The sequence below is a fragment of the Equus asinus genome, chromosome 2 (assembly GCF_041296235.1).
Source record: "Equus asinus isolate D_3611 breed Donkey chromosome 2, EquAss-T2T_v2, whole genome shotgun sequence".
Lineage (NCBI taxonomy): Eukaryota > Metazoa > Chordata > Mammalia > Perissodactyla > Equidae > Equus > Equus asinus.
Window position 1 is genome coordinate 5,423,538 of NC_091791.1, and position 26,774 is coordinate 5,450,311.

A 26,774-nucleotide genomic window follows, 5' to 3' on the forward strand; every position below is an offset into this window, starting at 1 on the left:
TTCGCGGCGGCGGGAGCAGGTTCTATTTCCGCCCTTTTTGCGCAGTCCTTGGTGGGAACCCCAGGAAGACTTCTGCGGGCGCTCAGACCGCCCCTCTCCGCTGAGCCCGCCGCTTCCTTCCCTCTTGCCCCGCCCACGCCCCGCCCTCGCCCCTTCCCATTGGTCTGCCGCCTCTCCATGGCTTCCAATCGCAGCGGTCAGCGCCAAATTTGAATCGCTGTTTTCATTTGAATCGGGAGAGCGAGGCGGGCGGGCTTTCCGCGCCCGTACCGCTGACGCCGGGCATCTCCCAGACGTAGCTGGGCAGGGCCACCTGGTCATCGGCGAGGGCGGCGGCGGGGGGAGTGGGGACTGCGGCCGCGGCGGAGGGGGGCGCGGGACCGGGCGGAGTCCCGGTTCCTGTAGAGCGTGGCGGGCGGTGGACACAGGTGGACTCGTCGCCGGCTCCTCAAGGTGCGGACTTGGGTTGCGCCTTGACAAGCAGTGGACCCACTGGTGACGGTGCGGGCGACTCGTCCTTGGTGAGCTGCGGCCGGGGCGCCTCCAGGGGGGGCGCGAGGGGCGGCTGTCCGGACGGAGACCGCGGGGACTCCTCCGGGCTCTGCGGGGACCTGCGCTGGGAGCGCGGCATGGGCCGGGCTCATCCCTGTCCCTGTCTCGGTGGGAACTCCCGGGAGACGCGGCGCTAGTGGCCGGCGTCCTGGCCGCGGGTCTTGGGGGACTGTAGGTGCTGGTGGGCAGCCCCCGGGACCTGGCTGGGGCTTCCACAGGGGTCAGGTGAGGTGTGGGCCGGGGCGGCAGAGGCATGGTGAATTGTACAAGCCACCCCAATCCGTCACTTACAAGTGACTTCTTAGCTCTTTGCTTTCAGCATAACCTCCCCCCAACCCACCCCGCCGCGTGTGTTATTCAGTTGTTTAACTCAGTGGCTGTTCCTGCAGTGCAAGAGTGGCTTGTAAGTTTGCTGCAGCAAACCTTTTGATGCCTGACCTTCCCATACGGATTATACTCCAAATCTTGTTTAGAAAATGGGTTCTACAGGACGCCTTGTTACCATCAAAAGGAGCGGGGTCGACGGTCCCCACTTCCCTTTGAGCCTCAGGACCTGCTTGTTTGGAAGGTGAGCCCTGCGCATGTGTGGACAATTCAGTTTAAAAGACTTTAATATCTTCATCACAGATTTAACAGGCTGGAGGCTTGGCTCTAGGAGTATTTCCTGCCTTCAGGTTTTCCTCCAGAGGCCCTATGTATAGTCAACTGGACATAGTTGTTTATTATGAAATAGAAGCTTGGAAACAATGTTTATGTAGTTATTTTTCTAATCAAACACAAATTTTAAAATTGATTTGATAAAGTTCTCTAAATGGAGGAAAATGCAGACGATTCTCAAATCCTGATTCACTTTAGGCAGTCTTTAGAAGACCAGTGTTCATCTGAAATCCCTCCAAACTTGGTCTTCCGTGGCTCTTGGAGGACGCTGTTGAGCAAAGGAAGGAAGGAGGCTCTGCAGATGGTTTGCGGTCTTTTTGGAAAAATTAAAATGGGAGGGAAAGCCCTCCTGCTAGTGTTTTGAGAACTCCTCTTTTGTTGCTTTCCAGGGTTGGTGGCAATACCTGAGGACCCCCAATAACAGGAAACATTGTTAATTGCACCCTCTTTCATTTTCTAACAAATGACAGGTCACTTCCCCCGGAGTCCTGTGTGGTGGGATGCCCCACTCCCTTCTACCCACAAACTGTCTTACCTGCCTCATCCCTACCATGTTTATCCCACCTTAGAAATTCCAAGCTCTTCTCACCTTGGTGCTTTTAGCCAGTTTGAACTTTATGACTGGAATGTTCTCTTTGCCCCCCTGTGTGGGTGATTCCTTTCTAACTTTCAGATATTGGTTTAAACGTTACCTGAAAAGAAGCCTTTAAGGAAAATTGCTCTTGCCTTTCCTGGCACCATACATGGTGAAGAGTCTTTGGTTTGTCTGTCCCACTGCTAAGCTCTCCAAGAACAGGGACTAGCTAGTTAGTAATTATGTACTGAGTGCCTGGTATGGGGTCTAGGAAGTGAGAGGTGATGAATACTTAGTACTCTCTAAGTGTCCGGTAGAAAGGTGGGCTGGATTTGGAATTTGTAGCAGTGGTTCTCAGCCTAGCGCCACTTTGCCCCCCAGGGGACTTTTGGCAAGGTCTGGAGAGGTTTTCCTGAGTCACATGTGGGAGGCTAATGCCACTGGCATCAGTGAGCCAAGATCAGGGATGCAGCTGAATGTCCTACAATGTACAGGCCAGCCCCCACTTCAAAGAATCACCTGGCCTGAAATGTCAACAGAGCGGAGGTTAAGAACCACTGATGTGTAGTGATTCTGTTTGGTAGTTTCCTGCCAAACGAATTCTAAGTTCTAATGAGATAGTCTCTCTCTCTTGCTGGAATGTTCTTATACCTCCAAATCAAATTCTCTTCTTCGTTTTAAAGTCGCTGTTCACTTTCCATAGCTTCTTTTCTCCTCAAAGGAAAAAAATTAAACATTTTGGTATCAAATGGCAGTAATTCTGGTTATTATACAGCAGTGAATAGGTATATTTTTAGGTAAGATTTTGTAATTTAGAAACCCGTTCATAAGAGTATGGTCGGATGACATGGGTGGGAAGAGAGAGTCTCAGACTCGGGAGCTTCCTGCTGAGAACAGAGAGGAGAGTATATAGTTGTTCAAACTTACGGTAACGGGGACACCAGAGACCCGAGGAGCCTCACTGAGGCCTCTTGATTGGTTTCCCTGTGGGTTCGAGTATTCTTCCTTCTGGCGCTTCCTGTTGATGCTCTTCGTGTGCAAAGACAGGTTGAGTCAAACAATGCTTTTTCGTTGCATACAGATTAGTATTTTTAATGCTAGGAGGTTTGTGAATCCGTCCTTTAATATAGTGTAGTTTTAAAACAACAATAAAACCTCACAAGTCATGAGCTTTGACTGTGTGCCAGGCAAATGACAGACACGTATACCTCATTTGATTGTTTGAACAACACCATGGCATGGGTGCTATGTAATCCTCCTTTTGTATATGAAGAAACTGAGGCACAGAGAGATGCCAGCATAAAACACAGCACTTCTGGTGGTGATTAAACCTTTAAACGTTCATAGCATTACAAATAAACATAGATAAACTTTTTTTATAGGGAAAAAGCAGAGTATTAAAAATAATTATCATTATCCAAGCTGATATAAAGTACTCCTTTATTTGGGTCTGATAACCATAGATATTTTAGTAAAAGGCAATTCAATTTTGTATTATATATACAAATACGCAATATATAAAATTTTCTATTATAATTATTTTTAAGTACTCTAAGTTTTAAAGATTTAAAATAGTTGTTTATTCAATACTTGTAAAAATCCTTTGCAAAATGCAAAGATCATTTACATTGCCCAATTTGTTGTCCCTTTATGTCATTATATTTACAGATAAGCATATAGTCAAATGTTGTTTTATTTTGAAATGTTGATGTAATTTTTTAAAAAAATTGCAACAAACTAAAAAAACCTTACTCTTTTCACTTAAGGGGTGTGGAATGTGACATCCGTATCCAGCTTCCTGTAGTGTCAAAGCAGCATTGCAAAATTGAAATCAATAAGCAAGAAGTAAGTGGGCTTTTAGAAATCTATTTTTTAGAACTTTTCATTTCACTTTTTGTCTATTTATTAGTTACATCTTTTTCTCCCTTTTTCTACTTGTAGGCAATATTGTTTAATTTCAGTACCACAAATCCTACACGAGTAAATGGATCTACTTTTGATAAACCTGTACAACTAAAACATGGGGATGTGATAACCATTGTTGATCGATCTTTCAGGTAGGTAAAAACTAATTGGGCTAAAACTAAATGGATCTTTTGATGCACAAAAAGCTAGCCTCGCACATCATCTGTGACCCTTTAACGTTGGTGAATGTCAAAGTGTTTAGGCTGTCCTTCTCAATGGTAATTCTTCATCTGAAATCATACGGATCTAGAAGGAAAGACAGATCGGGCTTATGTGATTCAATTCAAGGATTTGAGTGCACATGACTCTGCCAAAGCGGAGGGACCAGATCCTAAAACAGTTTTATTTTGTTGTGAGTGTTGTGAACCTGCCTACATTTTCTAGTTTCTTTCTTATTTCAAAGTAAAATACGCTCGTGGAGAAAGATACAAAACAAGATGTAAGCCTAATTTACCATGAGGCGAACACCCTTGTGAGTACCACCTGTTATGGACTGAATGGTGCTCTCCCAAAATTCCTATGTTGAGGTCCTAACCCCCCAGTACCCCACAGTATGACTGTTTTTGGAGAGAGGGCCTTTAAAGAGGTGATTAAGTTAAAATGAGGGCGTTGGGCTGGGTCCTAATCCAGTCTGACCCATGTCCTTATAAGAAGAGGAGATGAGGACGCAGAGAGAGAAGCTAGGGGAGCCGGTGCTCAGAGGGACCTCCATGTGAAGAGGTGGCAAGAAGGCGGTCACAGCAAGCCAAGGGGAGAGGCCCAGAGGAGACCAACTTCCCGACACCGTGGCCTCAGCCTTCCAGCCTCCAGAACTGTGAGAAAATGAATTTCTGTTGTGGAAGCCACCAGTGTGTAGTGTTTTGTTATGGCGGCCCTAGGAAACTAACACACCACCCGAACCATAAACAGAACATTTCTAGAGGTTTCTTCCATGAAGTCTTGTAATGACTACTTCTTTCGCTCACCAAGAAACCACTGGTCTGGCTTTTCTGATAGCATCAAAGTCTTCACAGTTTGGCCACCTGAGCACGCATCTCTAACCACTGCCACTTTCTCTGTCCTTATTAAACTCCGTACATTTGAAACGATGAAGTATGGATTTGTAACTGACTCCTGCTCTTAAGGTTGTGAGATTCGAGCATGGATGTTACAGTTTGTTCCTTCTCACTGCATGGGTATTGCATCGAAATAATAGATGCAGTTATATACACAATTATTTGCCATTTATCCATTGTGGATGGACCTTTGAGTAGTTTTCCATTTTCTGAAGTGAGTCAGGGCTTGCTTTATGATCAGATATGGTTAACTTTCTACTCCTCTGTGTGTTGGTGATAAGAAGGTGTATTCTACAGCTGTCGGGTGTGGTGGTCCACCTGTATACGTCCTTTAGATTCAAAATCCTAACTCTAGTATCACAGTAGTTTTTTCCCCTGCTTCTTAGTTACTCAGGCAGGTAAGTTGAAATCGTGCATCGAGGACTTTTTTCTTGTTTTTGTTTCTTAGTTCTGTCAGTTTTTGCTTTATACATTTTGAGCCTATACTTTTCTGTTTAAATTTAGCATTATGTCCTTCCCGTGGCTGAAGCTCTGTCGTTTATCATTTTGACATGCCTTCCACTTTTGGTAATATTTTTGATTAGTGGTTATATACTATAATTTTTCTATCACATTACTTTTAACTTTTCATAATCTGTAAGGTTAAGTTGTCTCTTAGAAGCGGCTGGTAGGTGCACTTTTGTTTATAATTGGTATATCTTGATAGGTTGACCCTTTTGTTCTTATAAAATGTGGCCGGTCTCTGTGAACAATGTTTATCTTCAAGTCTACTGTGTTTGAGGGTAGTGTAGCCTCCTCAGCTCTCTACTGGTTGCTGTTTGCATGGTGTATCTTTTCCCATCCTTTTAACTTCATTCTATTTGTGTCTTTGAATCTAAATTGTGTCTCTTGTAGACAACATATAGTTGGATCAGTTTTTTTCATCCGTTCTGCTAAGTGGAATTCCGCCTTCATTTGTATTAAATGGGTATTTTCTAATGTACTATTTGAACTCCCGGGCCATTTCTTTTACTGTGATTTTTGTTGAGATGCTTTCATTTTTAAAGGATATTTTTATTGAATATAGACTTCTAGGTAGGAAGTATTTGATGTGGAATGGAGACCAGAACTCTCTCTCCAGAAGGAGATGCTGTTCAAACTGGGATTAACTGAGATGATTAAATACCTCCCAGAAAGAACAGCAAATGGCTCTTAGGGGAGGGACTTGAGTCAGAACTCTGCTCCTTGAGAAGCAACTCCAGATGCCTGACTGCTCCACATCTCACTGAGGGGGCACCTAAATTCGAATCAGGCCACCATACTGAGATACCCAAGTTCAGTATACAAAATAAAAGGTTGCTCTGTGAATTGCTACCCGAGGTCTGTTAGACTCTGTTAGAACTGTGTATCTTTCTAAACGTGGCCTTCATGAGATGTGCCTGTCTTTGTTCAGACACACATGGAATAAGTGGGAGACTGGAGAGATCGTAGTAGTCTTAAGTGAAAGGATAGCGATATAGTGTCCCTGTGGTAGGTGACATCACAGAGTGATTAAGGGGTTGGGCACTAACAGGTTTGCTGGTTGATCTTCCAAGCCATCAGATTTTCAGGAACATAAACTAGTGGAAACCCGAGATGGCTCTCACATGCCGTAGGTTCGCACACGGGCGGTGCTCAGGGATGCTGTCGAATCATGCAGGCTGCTCAGTATTCAGAAATTTATCTGGGACCCCAACTTCTAACAACAGCTTTCCAAAAGAAACTTGAGGCAGCTTATCTAGATTTTTAGAGTAAAAACACTTTCCTAACTCTAAATTTATTTCCATAAATAAGGTAATAGTTTGAACAAAGCCTGAAGTTTGTTCTCTGCTCCTTGGGCGTTAACCAGATATGGAGTCTTTACCATCAGTTGCAGATCTTTACTCTAAACATGTATCTCATTCTATGCACTTCAGGTATGAAAATGAAAATGAAAGTCATCAGAATGGAAATGAGTCAACTGAGTTTCCTGGACAAAGATGTGAACAGGTGATGGGGGAAATTCTCTAACTTTGGGCATGACGTGAAATCGTGATGTGCACTTTGATGAATGGATTCTCACAAAGGAAGGGGACTTGGCAGTTTTGGTGGGAAAATGTAACTAAGGTATTAAAACAAGTTGAACTTAGACATATAAAAATAATTTAAAACTATACTTTCTCTTTGTTTTCAAAATGAGAGTACCAAGGCAGCCTTAACACTTTTGGTCCAAAAAGTTCCCAGAGTCTCTCCTGATCTGATCTTCTTGCAAACTTTGGCTCGGACAACTCCAACACATAGAACTGAAATTAGGAACTAAGTTGTCTGTTGGCTCATTTTGTCCCCCAGTCAATCTACTCATCCATCTTTATGCCTCTGAAATAATCATGTCAGAGTTGTGAGTGTCAAAGATGCTTCTCAGTTTTGATATACAGATGACCTGTGACCCTGGAAGAGCCCGTGTTGGGTCCTGTGAGAGAATCTCATCACGTGTGTCTATCAATAGAGAAAACGTGTTCCAAACGGTTCAGCTTATGAAAGCATGATTCTGGGGCCGGCCGGGTGGCGCAGCGGTTAAGTGCGCATGTTCTGCTTTGGTGGCCTGGGGTTCGCTGTTTCAAATCCTGGGTGCGGACATGGCACTGCTTGGCAAAAGCCATGCCGTGGTAGGCGTCCCACGTATGAGGTGGAGGAGGATGGGTAGGGATGGTAGCTCGGGGCCAGTCTTCCTCGGAAAAAAGAGGAGGATTGGCAGCAGTTAGCTCAGGGCTAATCTTCCTCAAAAAAAATAAATAAATTAAAAAGCAGAAAACAAATCCAAATAAATGTTTAAAAAAAAAAACCAAAACATGATTCTGGACCTGTCGTTGGAGATTTAGTAGGATTTAGTAGATTTAAGGTAAATTCTGAGAATTTCTGTCTTTCCTGCTTTTCAGGAAGCTACCCAAGTTAGTCTCAGATGACCAGGTTGGAATTCACTGATTTAGGACAGTCGTCATAGGTACGCCTGAAATTAGCAACAGGCCCTTCAATGGAAGGCCCCTGCTCCCGTTGGATGGTGCTTCTTCCCGGGAGAGTACCCTGCACGTTGACCCTCTGCTCATCAGCTTTGGGGGAAGCTAGCTTTTGAGGTATCCCACACACCAGCCACCGTCCTAACTTGTTAGTAGGTGGAAGCAAACTAACCAAAAAAGCTGCACTGTGGGTTCAGTAAGTGCCACTCAGGGGTTTAGGAACTGCTCGTTATCTGGATTGTGAAAAAGTAAATATTGAAACGGAATGCTTAGAACATAGAGCAATTTGACAATGATTTTTATGGCTATTGAATATAACAGTACAAAAGATATGGGCTTATATTTTGTACATATTTTTTTTCCCTGAGGAATATTAGTCCTAAGCTAACATCCACTGCCAGTCCTCTTTTTGCTGAGGAAGACTGGCCCTGAGCTAACATCCATGCCCATCTTCCTCTACTTTATATGTGGGACGCCTGCCACAGCGTGGCTTGACAAGTGGTGCATAGGTCCACGCCTGGATCTGAACTGGCAAACCCTGGGCTGCTGAGGCAGAACGCGCGAACTTAACCACTGTGCCACTGGGCCGGCCCCTATTTTGTACATATTTAAAAATTTCAATTCATTTTTATTTAGCCATACAATTCTTGGTCAACTTCAGCTTGGAAATTAAAAACTGATCCTTCATGTGGGAAATTTCTGAAGCTAATGAGATAGATACCAAGAAATCTGAAACTGATTTAAATTATTTGCCTTGGCTATATTTTGTGGGTTTTTTCCCCCTGACAATTCAGATATAATTTTCCTCCTTTGAAACAACATTGGACTTTTATGTCTTGCATACGTGTAATTCTGTAGCTCTTCCTTGCCGTCTAAGGTAAGTTCCCTGTGAAACATTGCGAAGGCGCTGTTAACGGCGTGTCGAGGAAGAGTGCTGGGCCTGGTGGCTGTGCTCTACACCGCTGGTGCACTGTTCTGCTTGTGTTAACTTCTGGGTTTTCAGATCTGCCCTCAGTACCTGCCAGCCAAAGAGCCCACGTGCCCAGTGGAGCCTCGGTTCCCGCCCAGGTCCTATAGCCGATTTCCGATACAACTGAGTCTAAAGTCAATGATCCTGGGCCTTTGGTAGGTTAATCGATACTGCGTGTTGTGAGGGTTAATTTTAACTTTGCTGCTTCTTTCATATGGTGACAAGAAAGAAGTTTGAGGAAGTTATAAATACTTAGTGAGCTTCAATTTAAGCAATTGTAAGGTTGAAGTTTGTTTCTTATTCCATCAAATTTTTAAAAATCAGCCGAGAAATACTTGTATTATGACCACTAGCACCTGAACGTCTTGGACTCGCTTCTCAAAGTCTCTAAGAGTCATACAGGAACAGTTTGGTAAAGAAGATCATCAATAGGAAGAATATTTTAATAAATATGACTGTCGGTATTTGAAAAGGCGTCTAAATTGCTATTCTTATTTTGCCAATTCACAGGGATCTCTCCGTCGGGCCTCAAGATCGAGCTTCTCTTCAGACCCTGGTTAGTATTTTGGTTTTGTTATGGGATCCTGGAAGATCAGTTCTCTGTAACATTACAGGAAGGAAGGGACAATGAGAACACAAGTGTTACATATCTAGGCTCACAAAAATTAAGAGGTTGTGTCATTTAATATCACAAATGTAGTCAGACACCTGAGTTAACTTTTCCTAAGTGCTGTATGAGGCACCATGCTTATTGGAGAGTCCACATATAATACATTTTCTTGCTCACTTGTGAGGTTAAATTCTGAATAGATTAATAGGATTTGATGTCTCATACTGGTTATGAGAGGCTAACGTGATTTTCAATTTAGACCAGAAAAATAGTATGAGAATACCATTATTACACGGTTTGGGCATTAAGTAATTTGTAGGCTACGTGAAAAGCTAGGTTATAAGACAATTTGAAACAGTTTTCAAATTTGAATATTGCTCATGTTAATCATTAAGAAAATCTTGAACTTCCGTTTCTTATTTCCTAACTCAACATCAAGACGGGAAAGTTCAAGATTCTGATGCCCGTTCAAAACTCACTGAAGAGGGTGTTTCAGGAAGGGCTCTGGTACGCGTGAAGAATGTCGAAGCAGCTGATACTGTCTCCGATGATTCAGAAGATCATGTTGCCAGGAAAACACCTACTGTTCTTCATTCTTCAGGACTTCCTGGAGACAACTGCAGAAATGCAATGGATCCCCCTCCTGGGGATTTGAAAGAAGATTCCAGTGTGACGTTAGTGAGCCGTAATGGAGAAGTGAAGTCTTTTCTGTCTACACAGTGTCTTAGGAAGAGTGAAAACAATGACTCTCCCTTTAGGAAGCTTTACGAGTCAATGAAGGAAGAGTTAGACGGGAAATCAGAAAAAGAAAATGTTCTGTGGAGTCGTAGAAAATCAGGATCACAGAGTCATTGCCCAGCAGAAAACAAAAGCGCTGGTGGTTTACAGGGCGGGACACGAGTGTTGGTCTCACTTAAATCCAGACCGAAATCGGGTGGGAGCACCCAGATTAAGGCAGACCCTGCTTCGGCAGAACAAGGAAGTAGCCAGACTGAGGAGAAGACAACTTACGAGCAGCCTGTTCAGACTCCCCAGGAGACCACGAGTCCCAGCGGTCCCCACCTGGAGACGCCGGGCACCAAGACCCCGGCACAGCCTTCACACCGGAGTTCCTCACGGAGGCGTCCGAGTGAAGACCGGAGTGTTAGCCAAGGGAGCGAGTCTGTGAATCCGGGTCAGAGGGAAGGCTTCAGGGCAGATAATAAAACCTTTACTCCTCGGAGGTCCTTAACTAGAAATCAGACACCCACTAACGTTGAAAATGCTGGTAATTTTGGAAATACTCCAGAAAAGCTCTTTTCCAAAAAGAGGAAGAGTCTGCCAACAAATGTTGACGTTCTTACTACAGAAACAGAAATTCAAAATCAAACTATTTTAGCTTCATTGCTCGTTCAAGTTGAAGGGAAGATTCAAAACGATGCCCTCCACAAGCCTGAGAAACTGGACACCGCGGCTGGACAGACGCGCTCCGGGTCACCTGACCTTAGTTCAGTCGATGTCGGCAAGTTCGGTGACTCCATTAGTAAGTTTATTTAACTCAATTTATTTTCCCCCAAAAGTTCACACCTACCTTTTATTAGATACGAATGAAGGAGGGCTTCCTTCAGTCAGGAATGATCTGCTCTGTGGTAGAGAATCTAGGAGCTGCTGGGAGTACAATGATGAGACCGCCATATTTGTTGTCTCCTCTGACAGATTCGCACTGAACACCTGGATAATTATAACACGGAGGGACCGAGGAAGTGCAGGTTGTCAGGGAAGAAAACGGAGGAATCTAAGGAGATAGGGTGGTCCCAGAACATGTTTGAGTCTCCTGGTCAATCTCTGGCAAGATAGAAAGGAGAATAATCATAATTGCTTTTCACAGGAGGTTTAATTCTGAACTACAAGCGCCTGTATCCTGTGAGTTTGATCCACTGGATTAAGTCAAGGAGAATCCCTTGGAAATCTTTTAATATAGAGTGGCTCTCAGATATTTCTGCTCTGTTCTCAGGGTCTCCTACGAGCAGTTTCTTACAAACACTGGACTGTCCCCATGGCTTTATGTGCCAGGCGCTGGTCTGCCAGCTTCACAGACATGCACACTTGATCCTCCTGTGGGCAACAGGAGTGCCCACGGGACAGGAATTGTTGTTATCTCCATTTTGCAGACGGAGAAACTGACAACCTAATGTCACACAGTGAGTGGCAGAGATAGGATCCCTGTGGCTGGCTTAGTAGCTCCTGGGCATCCTCCTACCCTTTCAGGGGTCTCCGGGCATTTTCATGCAGTATGCTTACTGTCAAGGCTCTGCTTCTGCAGAGGGCCCATAGTGCAGAGGTGCGTGCTCTCTAAAATTAGATTGGCACGCATCAGTCGCAGGGTGCCTGCGATCTCATACAGGGCACGTCACTTAGACAAGGATTTATGTTGACTAGCAGTTCATAAAGATGTGTAGTGGGGGTGGGACTCATGAGTGGCCTATCAGAATCACCTGGAGAAGGTTTCAAGTTCCTAAGTTCTGCTCACTCGGTAGGTCTGGGTGAGGCCCAAGTATGTGTCTTTTGGAAAAGCTCTCAGGCCACTGGGAAAGCATCCATCTCCGATATGCCCCCGCTTCCGAGTGAGAGCTGCTGCCTCAGACCAGTCCCTTCACTAAGCTTTGCCCACAAAGGACTTTTCTGCATTGTGAAGAAAACCTTTGTTCTGTCAAGTTGGGACTTGGTGTTCTAGTGGTTTGACCCCAGATCCTTCAGGTGCTCTTGAAGCAGCTTTCGCTTTGTCAGCATGACAAAAGAATGAAGCTGTGCGCTGACTAGGTTTCAATGAATTTTACAGTTGGTTTGTCTTCGATTGCAGTTTCAAATAAGTCAGCAGTGTTGGTATAGGTTTTCTCACCGTCCTTTCCACGTGTGTCTTCGTTACTTTAGATAAGGTGGAGGGAGTGTCCTTGAAAAGAAGGAGGGTGTCCTTTGGTGGTCATCTGAGACCTGAACTATTTGATGAAAACTTACCTCCTAATACGCCTCTCAAAAGAGGAGAAACACCGATGAAAAGGAGATCTCTTGCTACCCACACTCCAACTGTCCTGAAGAAAATCATCAAGGTAGGTTTAACAGCTAGTATTCTCCCGCATGTTTAATGATGCACGTCCTTGGTACTTATTCTTACCATAAGCCTCACACTAGTGGAATTGCAATTAAGACCTTTTCCTTTCTAATAAAAAAGTAGAATAAAATCGAAATGAGAGCTCATTCACTTGGGTGTTGGAAAACGAACACCTGGGTTCCTGAGCACATGCCGGGCACAGGTGAGTCCTCAGCACATGTCTTTTTCCTGCTGAGGCCTCCTGCTCACCCGGCTTACAGGGCCAGGTGATTGCTCCAGGGTTACAGTAAAAACCGCCAATTGAAAAGAATCTGGAGACATCATGACACATAACCATAAGGTTTTTTTTTCTTTTAGAATTGTAAGGTGAAAAGGAAAATCTTGGTTGGCAACACACCTATGATTTTCACCATCAGCTATTCAGAACTTTTAACTGGGGCTGGCCTCGTGGCCAAGTGGTTAAGTTCTCTCGCTCCGCTTCGGCGGCCCAGGGTTTTGTCTCTTCGGATCCTGGGCGTGGACATGGCACCGTTCCTCAGGCCATGCTGAGGTGGCATCCCACATGCCACAACTAGAAGGACCCACAACTAAAATATGCAACTATGTACTGGGGGGACATGGGGAGAAAAAGCAGAAAAAAAGCCTCACAAGATTGGCAATAGTTGTTAGCTCAGGTGCCAATCTTTAAAAAAGAAGACTTTTAATCCCCTACGCTAGGTTGTGTTGTCCTGCTAATTTTAAATCCTAGAAAGGCCCCACAGCTCAGCTTCATCACAGGGCCTGGGTCATCTTTAATTTCTTTTCATACCAAAAGGAGTGTAAAGTAGGTCTGGTTCCCTTCCCATTGTACCCAGAAGTGCGATGCCCTCCTCCAGTGTAGACCAAAGGTGGCTAGACTCCCATGGATGGTATTCCCGTGGGTTCCAATCAGAGCACTTGCCTTGCATCAGGAGGTTCCTTCCATCTTTTCACCTGAAATACCTCACTTAAGACTTGTTTGCTGCCGTTTTTCCCTTAAATGAGGGGGGCAGACTCCCATCTCTGCTCGTGACAGAGAGTGGTTGAAACATTTGGGGCTTCAAGATTTAAACAGCTAAAATGCTTAATTGGGGAGGGTTTTTGCATTCATTCAGAGATGTTATATTTGTGGTGAGGTTTCTTATGAACATTTAAATCTTGTCAGGAACAGTCTCAACCATCAAGAAAAGAAGATTCTCCTTCCAAAATCCATTTGGAAGTGACCGCACAAAACGTGGTTAAGAGCTCTCCAGCTCAGAATCCTACCGAAACTTCTCCAGTTGCAAATGATCAGCGCCGTACGTCGTCCAAGGCGTCTTCTGTCTCCAGTGGCAGCAAATCTCCTCGTCAGACAGATACTCCTAAGAGAGGAAGGAGAAGGAGCAGCAGCTTACCTTCAAAGAGAATGTCCACCGATCGCAGCCAACATGAAATCTTACAGATGATTTATTCCAAAAGAAGGAGTGGTGCTTCTGAAGCCAATTTAATTGGTTTGTGTCGTATTAACAAAGATGTTTTGAGGTTAATTTTCTCCGTAATGCTAGTTTTGAAAAGTTTCAACACTTTTTTCCTTTTGACAGTGGCAAAATCGTGGGCAGACGTGGTAAAACTTGGCACCAAACAAACACAAAGTAAAGTCGTTAAACGTGGCCCTCAAAGGCAGCTGAACAAAAGACAGAAAAGGATAAATACTCCACAGGTATGGGTTCCAATAGGAATTGCTCTTGACACATATTACTTAAGATTACATTAAGTGTGGATTTATGCTTTGATGTTTTGTTGATCTCCTAATTTTTTTTCCAGAAGCCTACTGGCAGCATTCACAATCAATTTAGTACAGGCCATGCAAACTCTCCTTGCACCATAGTCATAGGGAAAGCTCACATCGAGAAAGTAAACGTGCCTGCTCGTCCCTACAGAATGCTGAACAACTTTGTCTTCAACAAAAAAATGGACTTTAATGAAGATCTTTCAGGTAAAAACTGTCAACTTAAAAAGCAAATTCGCTAGTTATTTTACCCTGAAAATAAATCTTTTTGGGGAATAGCCAAAAGAGTTACAAATCAGGATGTGGGTGCTATGGTGAACCACAGGCAAATCTGGAGAACAAAGGATAGGAGCTGCTTTTATAGGGAGAAAGGGGGACTAGGGAGGGGCTGTTCCAACCAAAAGTCCATTGTGTGGAGAGTAACAGTTCAGGGTGGCAACAGCTTCTCATTGGCTGAGCTGCAGCATTTCTCATTGGCTGGGCTGTTGCTGGATGGGGAGAGAAATCTTCCCCTGAGTATAGTAGTTGTACTTCCTGTTGGAGATGCAAGCGTCTGTCTCTTCCTGTCTGGAGTAATGTATGATGTATGATAGGGCTGAGAGCTCCCCCTACAGGCCTTTGTGACTCTAATTTAATTGAGGTTTCTTCTATTAATTTCCACAAAACACACTCTTGGCTCTATAAACCATAGTTGTTGATCCTCCTATGTGTGATGGTGTGGATGGCTGCTAGTTTTGTTTATCTTCTGTCAGTGGGACAGGAGAATAAACAATCCTGTCACCTTCCTGGGTCATGATCTTCAAGGAAGAGAAAGCAGGATTGGGGAACAAGGACAGTTCCCCTACATTTGGGGGTCCTGTGTCCTGCATGAAGCGGGTGTGAAAGGTAGGTCCACATCTTTACCTCAGAGAGCAGCATAGGTGGAGAAAACTGGAAGCTGCTTTATGGTGAGGAAAGCAGGCTTGCTCTTAAAATTGCATTTTCCTGCATTTATGCTAATAGATGGCCCCAGACGCGGAGAAATTGGTTTGAGCAGTATTTTGCTTCTTCATGATTTCCTTTACTTCTATGTAGCTTAACTGTTTCTTGAAACAAAGTCTTGTGAAATGGTTTCCTGTAACCATCAATAGATGAGCCAAAGTTGTCATTCTCAGTAAAAGTGTGATGTGACTTGCTTATGGTTGTGCCAGATTAGACTGTGGCAAGAACCCAGGTTTGGATTTTATGTGACATAGTTTGACCAGTGGTTTCCACTTTGAACTCTTTGAAGGGAGGTGAGTCTTGAACCCATTAGGTGGAATCTTGTTTTATTTCCTGGCAGATTTTAAGATGGAAGAATTGTTGTACTCCTCTGTATAACCCATATAAGGTATGCTCTGATTAGAGTCACATTTGAATCAATACATTTAGCTTCCTAAAAAAACAACCACAAAAATGTAGAACAATGGTAGCCAGAATTTTGATAACATGCTCCATGAATAAAAACATTTTGAGCATATACCACTCAATATGCAGATATATGTATACTGTATATCCTTGTAAATTATGTGCATGTCTGAGTGGGCTAGTATATATGTTATGAAGCATGAAAACAAATCCTCAAAGGTATTTTTAAGATGAAATAAATAGAAGTTTAAATACTCAGTCCCCAGGACAGTGGTGTTTCTCAGCCTTCCTTTGAGACCCTTTCCTAGAGAGTCAGCAGTGTCCACCCTTGCTGTGAGTGACTTTCATGACAAAACATCAGTGTGTGCTGAAGACTAAGTCCCGGATATTTTAAGGAAGGTCTCAGCGGCGGCAGAGGGATAAGATTTGTAAGTGAGTTGGCTGGTTTGGCAGCCTTAGGGACAGGCATCCCAGATGCATTGTGCAGGCGGGTGGCAGACTGAAGAGAGCATTTTGATCCACTGATGGCAGAGTGAGAAAAGTAAGGAGAACGTGGGATAATGTAAGTTTTTCACAAAGTTAAATCTTCCATTTAAAGTACTATGTGGTTCTTTCTTTTCTGAGATTATGTTAATACTGCTTTTTGGTGTTAAATGAGAAGATGGTCATATTACCTGACACTACAAAAAATGGGCAGCCCTGTGTCATTTTTAAAATTGGAGGACATTTTATTTCTACTTAAGATGCAGAACTGCATAACTGAGGACTTTCTGAAGGCAGCGTGAGGGCAGTCGGTTTGCTGGATGCCTGGAGGGGAGGCCCTGAGGGCTGCCCCTGTCCTCCGGCCAGTGCTCATGACTGGGGACGGGGACGACTTTGGAAGACTGCAGACACCAACTTCCTTCATTTGATTTTCTTTCCAAGAGGAAAGGTGGAGAAGAGGAGAGATGAATGTAACTTCCCATTGCCCTCTTTTAACAAAACGAGTTCATTACGGATGCATCATTCTCTTCTATGAGATCCTGTCTTCCACGAGGTCTAGAGAGTGACCTGTTGTCCACATGCTGCCATTGCCTTTGTTTTCTGAGGACTGGCGTGGTTGTTTGCATGTATGAACAATATGTTAACTGCTTTTCCAATATCTTCATTTAACAGGGCTCACTGAAATGTTCAAGACTCCAGCAAAAGAGAGGCCACAAAGGAGGAGTGTATGTCCCATCACCTTTTCGAATTCAGAGGATTTGCTTGGAAAAAAGTTTCAAGTACCTAATTCAGAAGAAAATCCTTTGCTATGTGCTTCAGAAAATTTTGGTTGGTTTACTGTTTTTTCCTAGCACTTTGATGTTTTCAACAGGAACTATAGATGCTATTATTTTCTTTACAACAGATATTGTGTTATTTCCTTACAACAGACACTCCTGATAACATACCTTTTCCAGCTTCTCTGTTTTGTGGTTTTAGGGGAAATTCCTGTCAGCAGTTGAACTAGCATTGGCATTCAGTGACTTCCTTAAAAAGGAATACTTGTTTGATAACCATGAACTCCCTGTGTACATTTGCCTCATTTGTTTACTATCAGCAAAGAGGTTGATAAGCAGAAAACTATAATGATTTCTCATCATACTTATATGTAAATTACTCAAACTCAAAATTATTGTAAATTACCAAAGAGAAAGATAGCAGTGTGTACACTGTGCAAGTATTGCCCCTGATCTTCTGGATGGGAGCGTGCCCTAGTTCAAGTGGGAAATGGGACATGTGAGTCTGTCTTGCTCTCTCGTTTGGTACTGGTTGCTGAGTTCCTGTCATAGGGGAAACAGTTTGCCACACTGAAAGTGTATTCTGTGGCTAACGGGTGGCTGTTTCCTGTGTAACATGGACCCTCAGCATCCTAAGTATAGACCATGTAATTGCATTGGTGGTTCAACAGAAAAAACAGCTTGTTTGTTTCTCATGTTTCAAGAAAAAAAATTGCTGTGTTCAGGTCACTGAGACATGGCATGACAGCCTTCAGGAGACCCTTCTTGAGGAATTTTATGTTTTATCTAATCTCTGTAGAGCCTAACCACCACCTCTGTATGACCCCTCTATATATCACCAAATACGTTATTCTTTAGTGTACGCGGCTCATACATAAGACAGGTTTATGGCCACATAAGCAGTGTCATCTCCTTAGTCGGATGGATAGGAGCCTGAATTATTGGCTCTTACACAATATTTCGTGACAATAAAATACCAAGTTGGCATAAAACAGTGAACAGATTATATTTATCGTGTATGTTTTTATGTCTTATAGGAGAGAGTATGTTCCCCAGTACTCAGAATGCACCAAAAGAGCTGTCGGATAAAATTTCTGCAAGCCCTGCCTCCTCCAAACAACAGAATATGAAAGTAAATGAAGATATGGAGAAAACTCCCAGGAACATGCATAAAATGACAGGTGCTGAGATGAAGACTCCAGTATCTGAGGCAGAACCTCTGCAGGCAGTAGCAAGTGCAAACACATCTAGAAGGTCTGTGGGGCTCAGAAATAGACTGACGCCAGGCACAGAGGGTAAGAACCAAGAAATGGAAACTGACAGCACGGGGAACATCTTGGGACGACGTCTGCGGAAAACACCACTACAAGAACAGAAGCTAGAGGGAGAGATGCAGGAGAGTGAGAGATCTTTTGAGATGTGTAAGAAAATCATTGAGTCAAAAGAGAACTCTGAAAAGATGGTAGCTGTGAGGAGATCAAGAAGACCTTCAGAGCTGAAATGGGAACCAACAGCAGACCTGACTGCCCTCAAGAAATTGCAAGAGAGAGAACCGAAGGATGACCTGCTGGACATCCATAGTGTCCTCCAAACCCCAGACCATGCTGTGAAACTCGTGGATGTGGAGATCATAACCACAAAGATGCGCCGCAAATCTCCTAAACCAGAACCAGCCAACACGCCAACAAGGAGAAATATACGGCTCCAGACACCTCCCCACAAAGTGGATGTAGAAGGCCTCTCAGCACTCAGCAAGGCCACACAGACTCCAGGGGAAATTACACACACACACAGAGAACCAGTAGATGATGAAAAAAGCATCAAATTGTTTAAGGAAACTACAAAGCAGGAAGTGGATCCTGCAGCAAATGTAACTGGGAGCAAGAGGCGGCCAAGAACACCTAAGGGAAAGACTCCACCCCTAGAAGACCTGGCTGGCTTCAGAGAGCTCTTCCAAACGCCAGTTCACATCAAGGAACCAATGACTGATGACAAAACCACTAAAATACTCTACCAATCTCCACAACCAGAACCAGTCATCGTATCAACCAGCATGAGCAGACAACTCAAGACACCTCTGCGGAAAGTGGATGTAGAGGAAGAGCTCTCAGCACTCAGGAAGCCCACACAAACACCAGGAGAAAGCTCACTCTCACACAAAGAACCAGTGGGTGGTGACAAAGGCATTGCTGTGTCTGAGGAAGCTCCAGAACAGAAACTGGACCCTGCAGAAAATGTAACTGGAAGCAAGAGGCGAACAAGAACACCCGGGAAGGACACCCAGCATTCCCTGGAAGACCTGCTTGGCTTCACAGAGCTCTTCCAAACCCCAGATCACGCCAAGGAACCAATGAGTGATGACCAAACCACTAAAATATCCCGCAAATCTCCACAAGCAGAACCAGTTGACACACCAACAAGCAGAAAGAGAAGGCTCAAGACACCGTCCCAGAAAGTGGACACAGAGAAAGAGCTCTCAGCACTCAGGAAGCCCACACAAACACCAGGAGAAACTGTGCACACGCACAGAGGACCAGTAGATGATGACAAAGACATCAGATTGTTTAAGGAAACTCCAAAGCTGAGACTAGATTCAGAAGAAAATGTGACTGGAAGCAAAAGGCTGCCAAGAAGACCTAAAGAAAAGGCCCAACCCCTAGAAGACCTGGATGGCCTCAAAATGCTCTTCCAAACACCAGATCACACCAAGGAACCAGTGACTGAGGAGAAAACCACCAGAACACCCAGCAAATCCCCACAAGCAGAACCAGTCAACACACCAACAAGCGGAAGGAGAAAGCTTAGGCCACCTCCCCAGAAGGTGGAAGAGCAGGAACATCTGTCAGCAGGCAAGATGCCCACACAAGCCCTGGGGGAGACAACGTGTTCACACGGAGAAACAGTAGGTGATGGCAAAGACATCAGAGTGTTTAAGGAAAATGCAAAGCAGGAACTCGATCCTGCAGCAAATGTAACTGGAAGCAAGAGGCGGCCAAGAACACCTAAGGGAAAGACTCCACCCCTAGAAGACCTGGCTGGCTTCAGAGAGCTCTTCCAAACGCCAGTTCACATCAAGGAACCAATGACTGATGACAAAACCACTAAAATACTCTACCAGTCTCCACAACCAGAACCAGTCATCGTATCAACCAGCATGAGCAGACAACTCAAGACACCTCTGCGGAAAGTGAACGTAGAGGAAGAGCTCTCAGCACTCAGGAAGCCCACACAAACACCAGGAGAAAGCTCGCTCTCACACAAAGAACCAGTAGGTGCAGTGTCTGAGGAAGCTCCAGAACAGAAACTGGACCCTGCAGAAAATGTAACTGGAAGCAAGAGGTGGCCAAGAACACCTAAGGGAAAGATCTGTTCCCTGGAAGACCTGCTTGGCTTAACAGAGCTCTTCCAAACCCCAGATCACACCAAGGAACCAGTGACTGATGACCAAATCACTAAAATATCCTGCAAATCTCCACAAGCAGAACCAGTTGACACACCAACAAGCAGAAAGAGAAGCCTCAAGACACCTCCCCAGAGAGCAGACACAGAGAAAGAGCTCTCAGCACTCAGGAAGCCCACACAAACACCAGGAGAAACTGTGCACACACACGGAGGACCAGTAGATGAAGATAAAGACATCAAATTGTTTAAGGAAACTCCAAAGCTGAGACTAGACTCAGAAAGAAATGAAACTGGAAGCAAAAGGCTGCCAAGAAAACCTAAAGAAAAGGCCCAACCCTTAGAAGACCTGGATGGCCTCAAAATGCTCTTCCAAACACCAGATCACACCAAGGAACCAGTGACTGAGGAGAAAACCACCAGAACACCCTGCAAATCCCCACAAGCAGAACCAGTCAACACACCAACAAGCGGAAGGAGAAAGCTTAGGCCACCTCCCCAGAAGGTGGAAGAGCAGGAACATCTGTCAGCAGGCAAGATGCCCACACAAGCCCTGGGGGAGACAACGTGTTCACACGGAGAAACAGTAGGTGATGGCAAAGACATCAGAGTGTTTAAGGAAACTGCAGAGCAGGAACTGGAGCCTGCAGCAAATGTAACTGGAAGCAAGAGGCGGCCAAGAACACCTAAGGGAAAGACTCAACCCCTAGAAGACCTGACTGGCTTCAGAGAGCTCTTCCAAACCCCAGATCATGCCAAGGAACCAATGATTGATGACCAAACCACTAAAATATCCTGCAAATCTCCACAAGCAGAACCAGTTGACACACCAACAAGCAGAAGGAGAAGCCTCAAGACACCGTCCCAGAAAGTGGACACAGAGAAAGAGCTCTCAGCACTCAGAAAGCCCACACAAACACCAGGAGAAACTGTGCACACGCACGGAGGACCAGTAGATGATGACAAAGACATCAGATTGTTTAAGGAAACTCCAAAGCTGAGACTAGACTCAGAAGAAAATGTGACTGGAAGCAAAAGGCTGCCAAGAAGACCTAAAGAAAAGGCCCAACCCCTAGAAGACCTGGATGGCCTCAAAATGCTCTTCCAAACACCAGATCACACCAAGGAACCAGTGACTGAGGAGAAAACCACCAGAATACCCAGCAAATCCCCACAAGCAGAACCAGTCAACATACCAACAAGCAGAAAGAGACAGCCTAGGGCACCTCCCCAGAAGGTGAATGAGAAGGAAGATAGATCAGCACGTAGGAAGCCCACACAAACCCTGGGGAGAACGACGCGATCACGCAGAGAACCAGTCAGTGGTGATAAAGACAGCAAAGTGTTTGAGGAGACTGCAAGGCAGGAACAGGGCCCTCCAGCAAGTGTAACTGGAAGCAAGAGGCAGCCAAGAAGAGCTAAGGAAAAGGCCCAGCCACTCAAAGACCTGGATGGCCTCAGAGATGTCATCCAAACACCTGATCACACAGAACATGAGATCAAAATGACTGAGGACAAAACCACAAAAATGCCCTGCAAATCTCTACAAGTGGAGCCGGTCATGGTGCCAACAGGTAGAAAGAGACGGCTCAGGGCACCTGCCCAGAAAGTGGATGTAGAGGATGAGCTCTCAGCACGCAGGAAGCCCACACAAATGCCAGGGGAAACCACACACACATACGGACAGCCAGCAGGTGATGATAAAGACATCAAAGTCTTTAAGGAAACTCCACGGCAGGAATTGGACCCTGACGAAAATGTAACTAGAAGCAAGAAGCAGCCAAGAATCCCTAAGAAAAAGGCCCAGCCCCTCGAAGACCTGAATGGCCTCAAAGAGCTCATCCAAATGCCAGATCACACAGATGAACCAATGACTGAGGACAAAACCACAAAAATGCTCTGCAAATCTCCCCAAGTGGAACTAGTCATGGCGCCACCAAGCAAGAAGAGAAGGCTCAGGGTACCTCCCCAAAACGTGGATGAGCAGGAAGTTCCATCAGCAGGCAGGAAATGCACACAAACCCTGGGGAGAATGACACGCTCACGCAGGGGACCAGTCGGTGGTGATAAAGACATCAAAGTGTTTGAGGAAACTGCAAGGCAGGAATTGGACCCTACAGCTAGTGTAACCGGAAACAAGAGGCAGCTAAGAATCCCTAAGGAAAAGGCCCAGCCACTCGAAGACCTGGCCAGGTGTAAAGAGGTCCTCCAAACAACAGCTCATGCCAAGAAACTGGGAACTGATGCTGAGACCATTAAGGTAACGCCAACGCAAACGCCAGACAGAAGAGAACCTGTGAAAATGTCCAGGAGAGTCCTTAGGGTCCGTAAGACAAAACCCATGGACGACCTGGTGGGCACCAGGGAGCCTGTGCAATCACCAAGGGAAAGCAGAGTTTCCCCGTCCCCCAAGAGGAAAGGTGGGAAACATGGAAGTGTCACAGGAAGGAAGAGGCTGCGCTCCGTGACGACTCCGTCGGAAATGGCAGAAGAGAAGCCACTCCAGAAGAAACAGAGGACAGCTCCCGGAGAGACACTCACACCCTCTGAACCCTCCATAGCAGAGAAGAGAATTCTGAGGATTTTGGCAAAGAGGATTGAACCTGTGGAAGAGCTGCCCAGCAACACGGAAACTGAAAAAAAGGGCCAAAGAGTGGAAGATGCGACCGCTCCAAATAAGGTGATGGTAGATGTTACATAATCATTATATGTCATCTTGAAGGGATGGTCTCCTTTTTGGTATAATATTTGGTACAAATTGTGTATAAACTGAATTTATATGTGGATTACATTTCCCAAAGGAGTCTGCATGCAACACAGGGAGTAACTGCAGACCATGGGAAAGGGTCCTTTTAGGATTTACAGAGACAGTTGGCTAATTTGGGAAAATAGCTAGTCACAATTGTTATTACAAAGTTTGGCAAGAGTTTCTCAGGAACTGAATGAGTTAGGTTCATCTTCGAAGGTGTGAGGCATCGTGCAGAGAAGGGGGCAGCTTGGTCCTGCGTTCCAGACTCTATAGCCAGGAGTGCTGGGTAGAAGCTCTAGATGCTTCAGTATTTAAACAGAATGGTGTACGTGGGAGGGTGTGTTCTGAGAGCAACAGAACTGTCAGATTGTTGGATAGAGAGGTTACTACTGCGTGGAGAGAAGTTTCTAAAATTCCAGAAACCAAGATTTTCCTGTCTGCTTTAGCAATGACTGTTAAAAGACTGGGAATTCATTTCCTGCCTGAATAAAGGGGCATTTTTCTATAATGCCCCTTTCATGCTTGTTATGATCAGATTTGACATTTATGACATCCAGACACTGATTGAAACTTGGATTACTGGCATCATAGAAAATTATTCAATGTAAAATTTTCAAATGAATCCCCCTTTGAGTTCACTTTTGATCGTTTTTCTCTGTGTTGAATTTTGAGATTTGTACGACTCATTGACATGTTGTGGACGTCTTTTGGATTGTTTAGGGAATGTCCCTGCGCTCCAGACGCCCAAATAAAACCGCTGTAGAAGAGCAAAGAACTGAGTTTCTCATATCAGCAGAAAAGATTAAAATAAAGAGGAATGAAAAGAAGCCCATGAATACCTCCCAAGAGATGAAGCTACAAAACCCAGAAGATGGAGCCAAGAATTCTACATCTGGGGGCCAAGTTCATGAGAGTAGAATGGGTTTGAGATCTGGAAGACAGAATAAGATGCCCTTGCCCAATGTAGCAGAGGAGAAAGCCAGGAAGAAAAGGGTGGAAATCCATGTGGAGAGTCAGAAGGAGAAAGAAGCAACAGGACATTCGGACTCCAAGAGTTTGAGATCGAGAAAGATTACAATCCCTCCTAAAGGAAACACTCTAGAGGGTGAATCGGAACAGAGAGTGACTCAGAGGGCCAACAGATGTGCCGAAACCACGAAAACGGCAAGTAAATTACTGTTTTTCTTTCTTTAGGAGCATAGAATGTTTTGATAAAATTTTGCCTCACGTTGCAAAAGCAAACAAAACATTATATGTGATAACACACTGCCAGCTCCCAGTTATACTCACGTACGAAGTGTGACTCTAAATCAGATATTTTGTCTTTGTAGCTATATTTAGTTGTATCTGTCTTGGGAATCTCACTTCAAACAGTAAATTCACAGTATGAAGACATCATTCAGGAAGAACAAGGAATGTATCCAGTCAGCACTTTCTGACTGCTCATGCCGTAGCCCATACTGAAATTATAGGTAGATGTCCTCAGTCCCTCGTTAGCTCAACAAAACTTACTAATGTGAGTGAGGTGGTCCTGTCTGGATTGCAGAGGAGTTCCTTTGGAAATCTAGAATGAAGAAAAGTTGGAGGGGTAGTAAATAGTACCACAGTTATGGGCTGCATAACGACGTTTCAGTCAGTGATGGACCACATAGACCACGGTGGTCCTATAGGATTAGTACCATACGGCCTGGGTGTGCAGTAGGCTGTACCATCTGGGTTTGTGTAGGTGCACTCTGGTGCTCGCACAATAGTGAAATCGCCTAACGACGCATTTCCCAGAACATGTCCCCTTTGTTAAGCAACGCAGGACTGTATTAAAGGTTCGTATTCAGTAGGAAGTGCTTGTGTCCTTTGGCCCTTCCCAAAACAAATAACATCTAAGTTTAAGGACTGTCAGTGCTACGAACGTCATGTCAACTTCAGCAGCGCCATTTGAATGAATCTACGGTGCAGGATTGAATTCACTCGGTGTTCTGGGCAATATGTGATTTTGCTAGTTTGAAGGAAAGAGTGGTTGAACAGTCTCCTTTTTGTGAGTGGTGTAAATTTGCTTCTGAGTGTGCAGTGAGAGCCCGTGAACGCCAGTGCTGTGGGCCATTGCTCTAACACACGTGTGTGAATTTACTGCTTGACAAACAGTTGTCTGATGTGGTGTCAGCTGCAAAAGCAGAAGAGATTTATTTACTGCTTGCTAGAATGATGGTGGGGACACTGGCCTAGGTCCACATCCAGGACCTCAGTGCGTGTCCTGCCACCCTTAGAATCATGAAGGAGCAGCTACAGGGCAGGCCGAGTACATCCTGGGGTCAGCACAGATGGAGCGTGCCCCACGCAGCCCTTCATGAGCTTGTGTTTACCATTCATTCTGTTGTCTGTAATGTGGATGCCACACGTTGCTAGCTCCTGATAGAGCATACGTCTCCAGTTTGGCCTTTTCCTGATATCTCAGTCATTTGATGAACATTTGCGTTGCACTGTAATAAGGCGATAGCTTGGGTCCGAATTCAAGTATTTCAGGTCATTTGCATTCACACTCAGCCTTAGACTTTTTAATTCTTGGCTTTTGTTCTCCTGACTCTTCCCGACCCCAGTCTTAAAGATCACTGGATAAGGTCACTGGTGGGGACTGCTCCTAAAGTATGCTCAACAGACATCACAATTAGCTTTTTCCCATGAGCTGTTGGGTTGGGGGACCGTGTGTAGTAGAAGCACAAACACCTGGCCTCTCACCTGTAAGCACAGCGCAGACACCCAAGGCTCCAGGGCACCGGTTCTGAAGACGCAGAACATCTGCTTCCTTTTAGATTTTCTCGAAGTGTCTGGATGGGTGTGCCTCTTCCCAGCTCCCGCTGGACTGCGCAAAGCAGGTGGTCCTAGGTCACACTCAGGGAGTATTGAGCAATTGTCCGCTTCATACACATAGATTGTTTGGAAGACCCTGAAGATTTCGCCCTGATTGTACATTTGAATTCACTTTTTCTGAGTGGTATTTTTATTTTATTTTTATTTATTTCTTTTCTGCCTTATCTCCCCAATTCCCCCCGGTACATAGTTGTATATCCTAGCTGCACGTCCTTCTAGTTGTGGCATGTGGGACACCGCCTCAACATGGCCTGACGGGCAGTGCCATGTCCGCGCCCAGGATCCAAAGCGGCGAAACCCTGGGCCGCCGCAGCAGATCGCACGGACTTAACCACTCGGCCATGGGGCCAGCCCCTGAGTGGTATTTTTTAATTAGTGAAAAATGCATGTAATAGTGTGGCAATTTTCTTCCTTTTTTTAAACTATGTATTAACTTAAAAATAGGTGACAAGTCTTTCTATCAAAAGACAAAATATATAAGATAAAAAAGCCAAATGGTAAACATGGCTTAGCGGGCCGGCCCCGTGGCCGAGTGGTTAAGTTCGCAAGCTCCGCTTTGGCAGCCTGGGGTTTCGCTGGTTCGGATCCTGGGCGCAGACACGGCACCGCTCATCAGGCCACGCTGAGGCGGCGTCCCACATGGCACAACTAGAAGGACCCACAACTAAAATATAGAACTATGTACTGGAGGGCTTTGGGGAGATGAAGCAAAAATAAAATCTTAACCCAAAAAAACGGCTTAAAGAACAAAAGCAACTTTCCCAAGCTATGTCTTATTAAACCCATTTCCAACCTCAAGATGAATTTTCCAGAACTAAAGACCTGCGTCACACCTAGTAAGAATTGGGTTT

At 44.8% G+C, this 26,774-nt stretch overlaps 1 protein-coding gene across 2 annotated transcripts in view; it reads left to right on the forward strand.

Annotated features, from left to right (window-relative positions):
• Window positions 1–268: 268 nt before the first annotated feature.
• The window catches only part of MKI67 (marker of proliferation Ki-67), a 28,002-nt gene continuing 1,496 nt past the window's right edge, over window positions 269–26,774 (forward strand). The window contains exons 1-14 of one of the 2 annotated variants that reach the window (XM_014832537.3): window positions 269–521; window positions 942–1,120; window positions 3,550–3,628; window positions 3,725–3,840; window positions 6,738–6,810; window positions 9,295–9,340; window positions 9,834–10,916; window positions 12,305–12,480; window positions 13,666–13,990; window positions 14,081–14,199; window positions 14,304–14,475; window positions 16,810–16,965; window positions 17,951–22,992; window positions 23,782–24,225. In XM_014832537.3, coding sequence (XP_014688023.3) covers window positions 1,029–1,120; window positions 3,550–3,628; window positions 3,725–3,840; window positions 6,738–6,810; window positions 9,295–9,340; window positions 9,834–10,916; window positions 12,305–12,480; window positions 13,666–13,990; window positions 14,081–14,199; window positions 14,304–14,475; window positions 16,810–16,965; window positions 17,951–22,992; window positions 23,782–24,225 — 7,923 coding nt within the window. In that variant the 5' untranslated portion in view covers window positions 269–521; window positions 942–1,028. The remainder of the gene's footprint in view (window positions 522–941; window positions 1,121–3,549; window positions 3,629–3,724; window positions 3,841–6,737; window positions 6,811–9,294; window positions 9,341–9,833; window positions 10,917–12,304; window positions 12,481–13,665; window positions 13,991–14,080; window positions 14,200–14,303; window positions 14,476–16,809; window positions 16,966–17,950; window positions 22,993–23,781; window positions 24,226–26,774) is intronic. The other variant, XM_014832538.3, reaches the window with a different exon arrangement.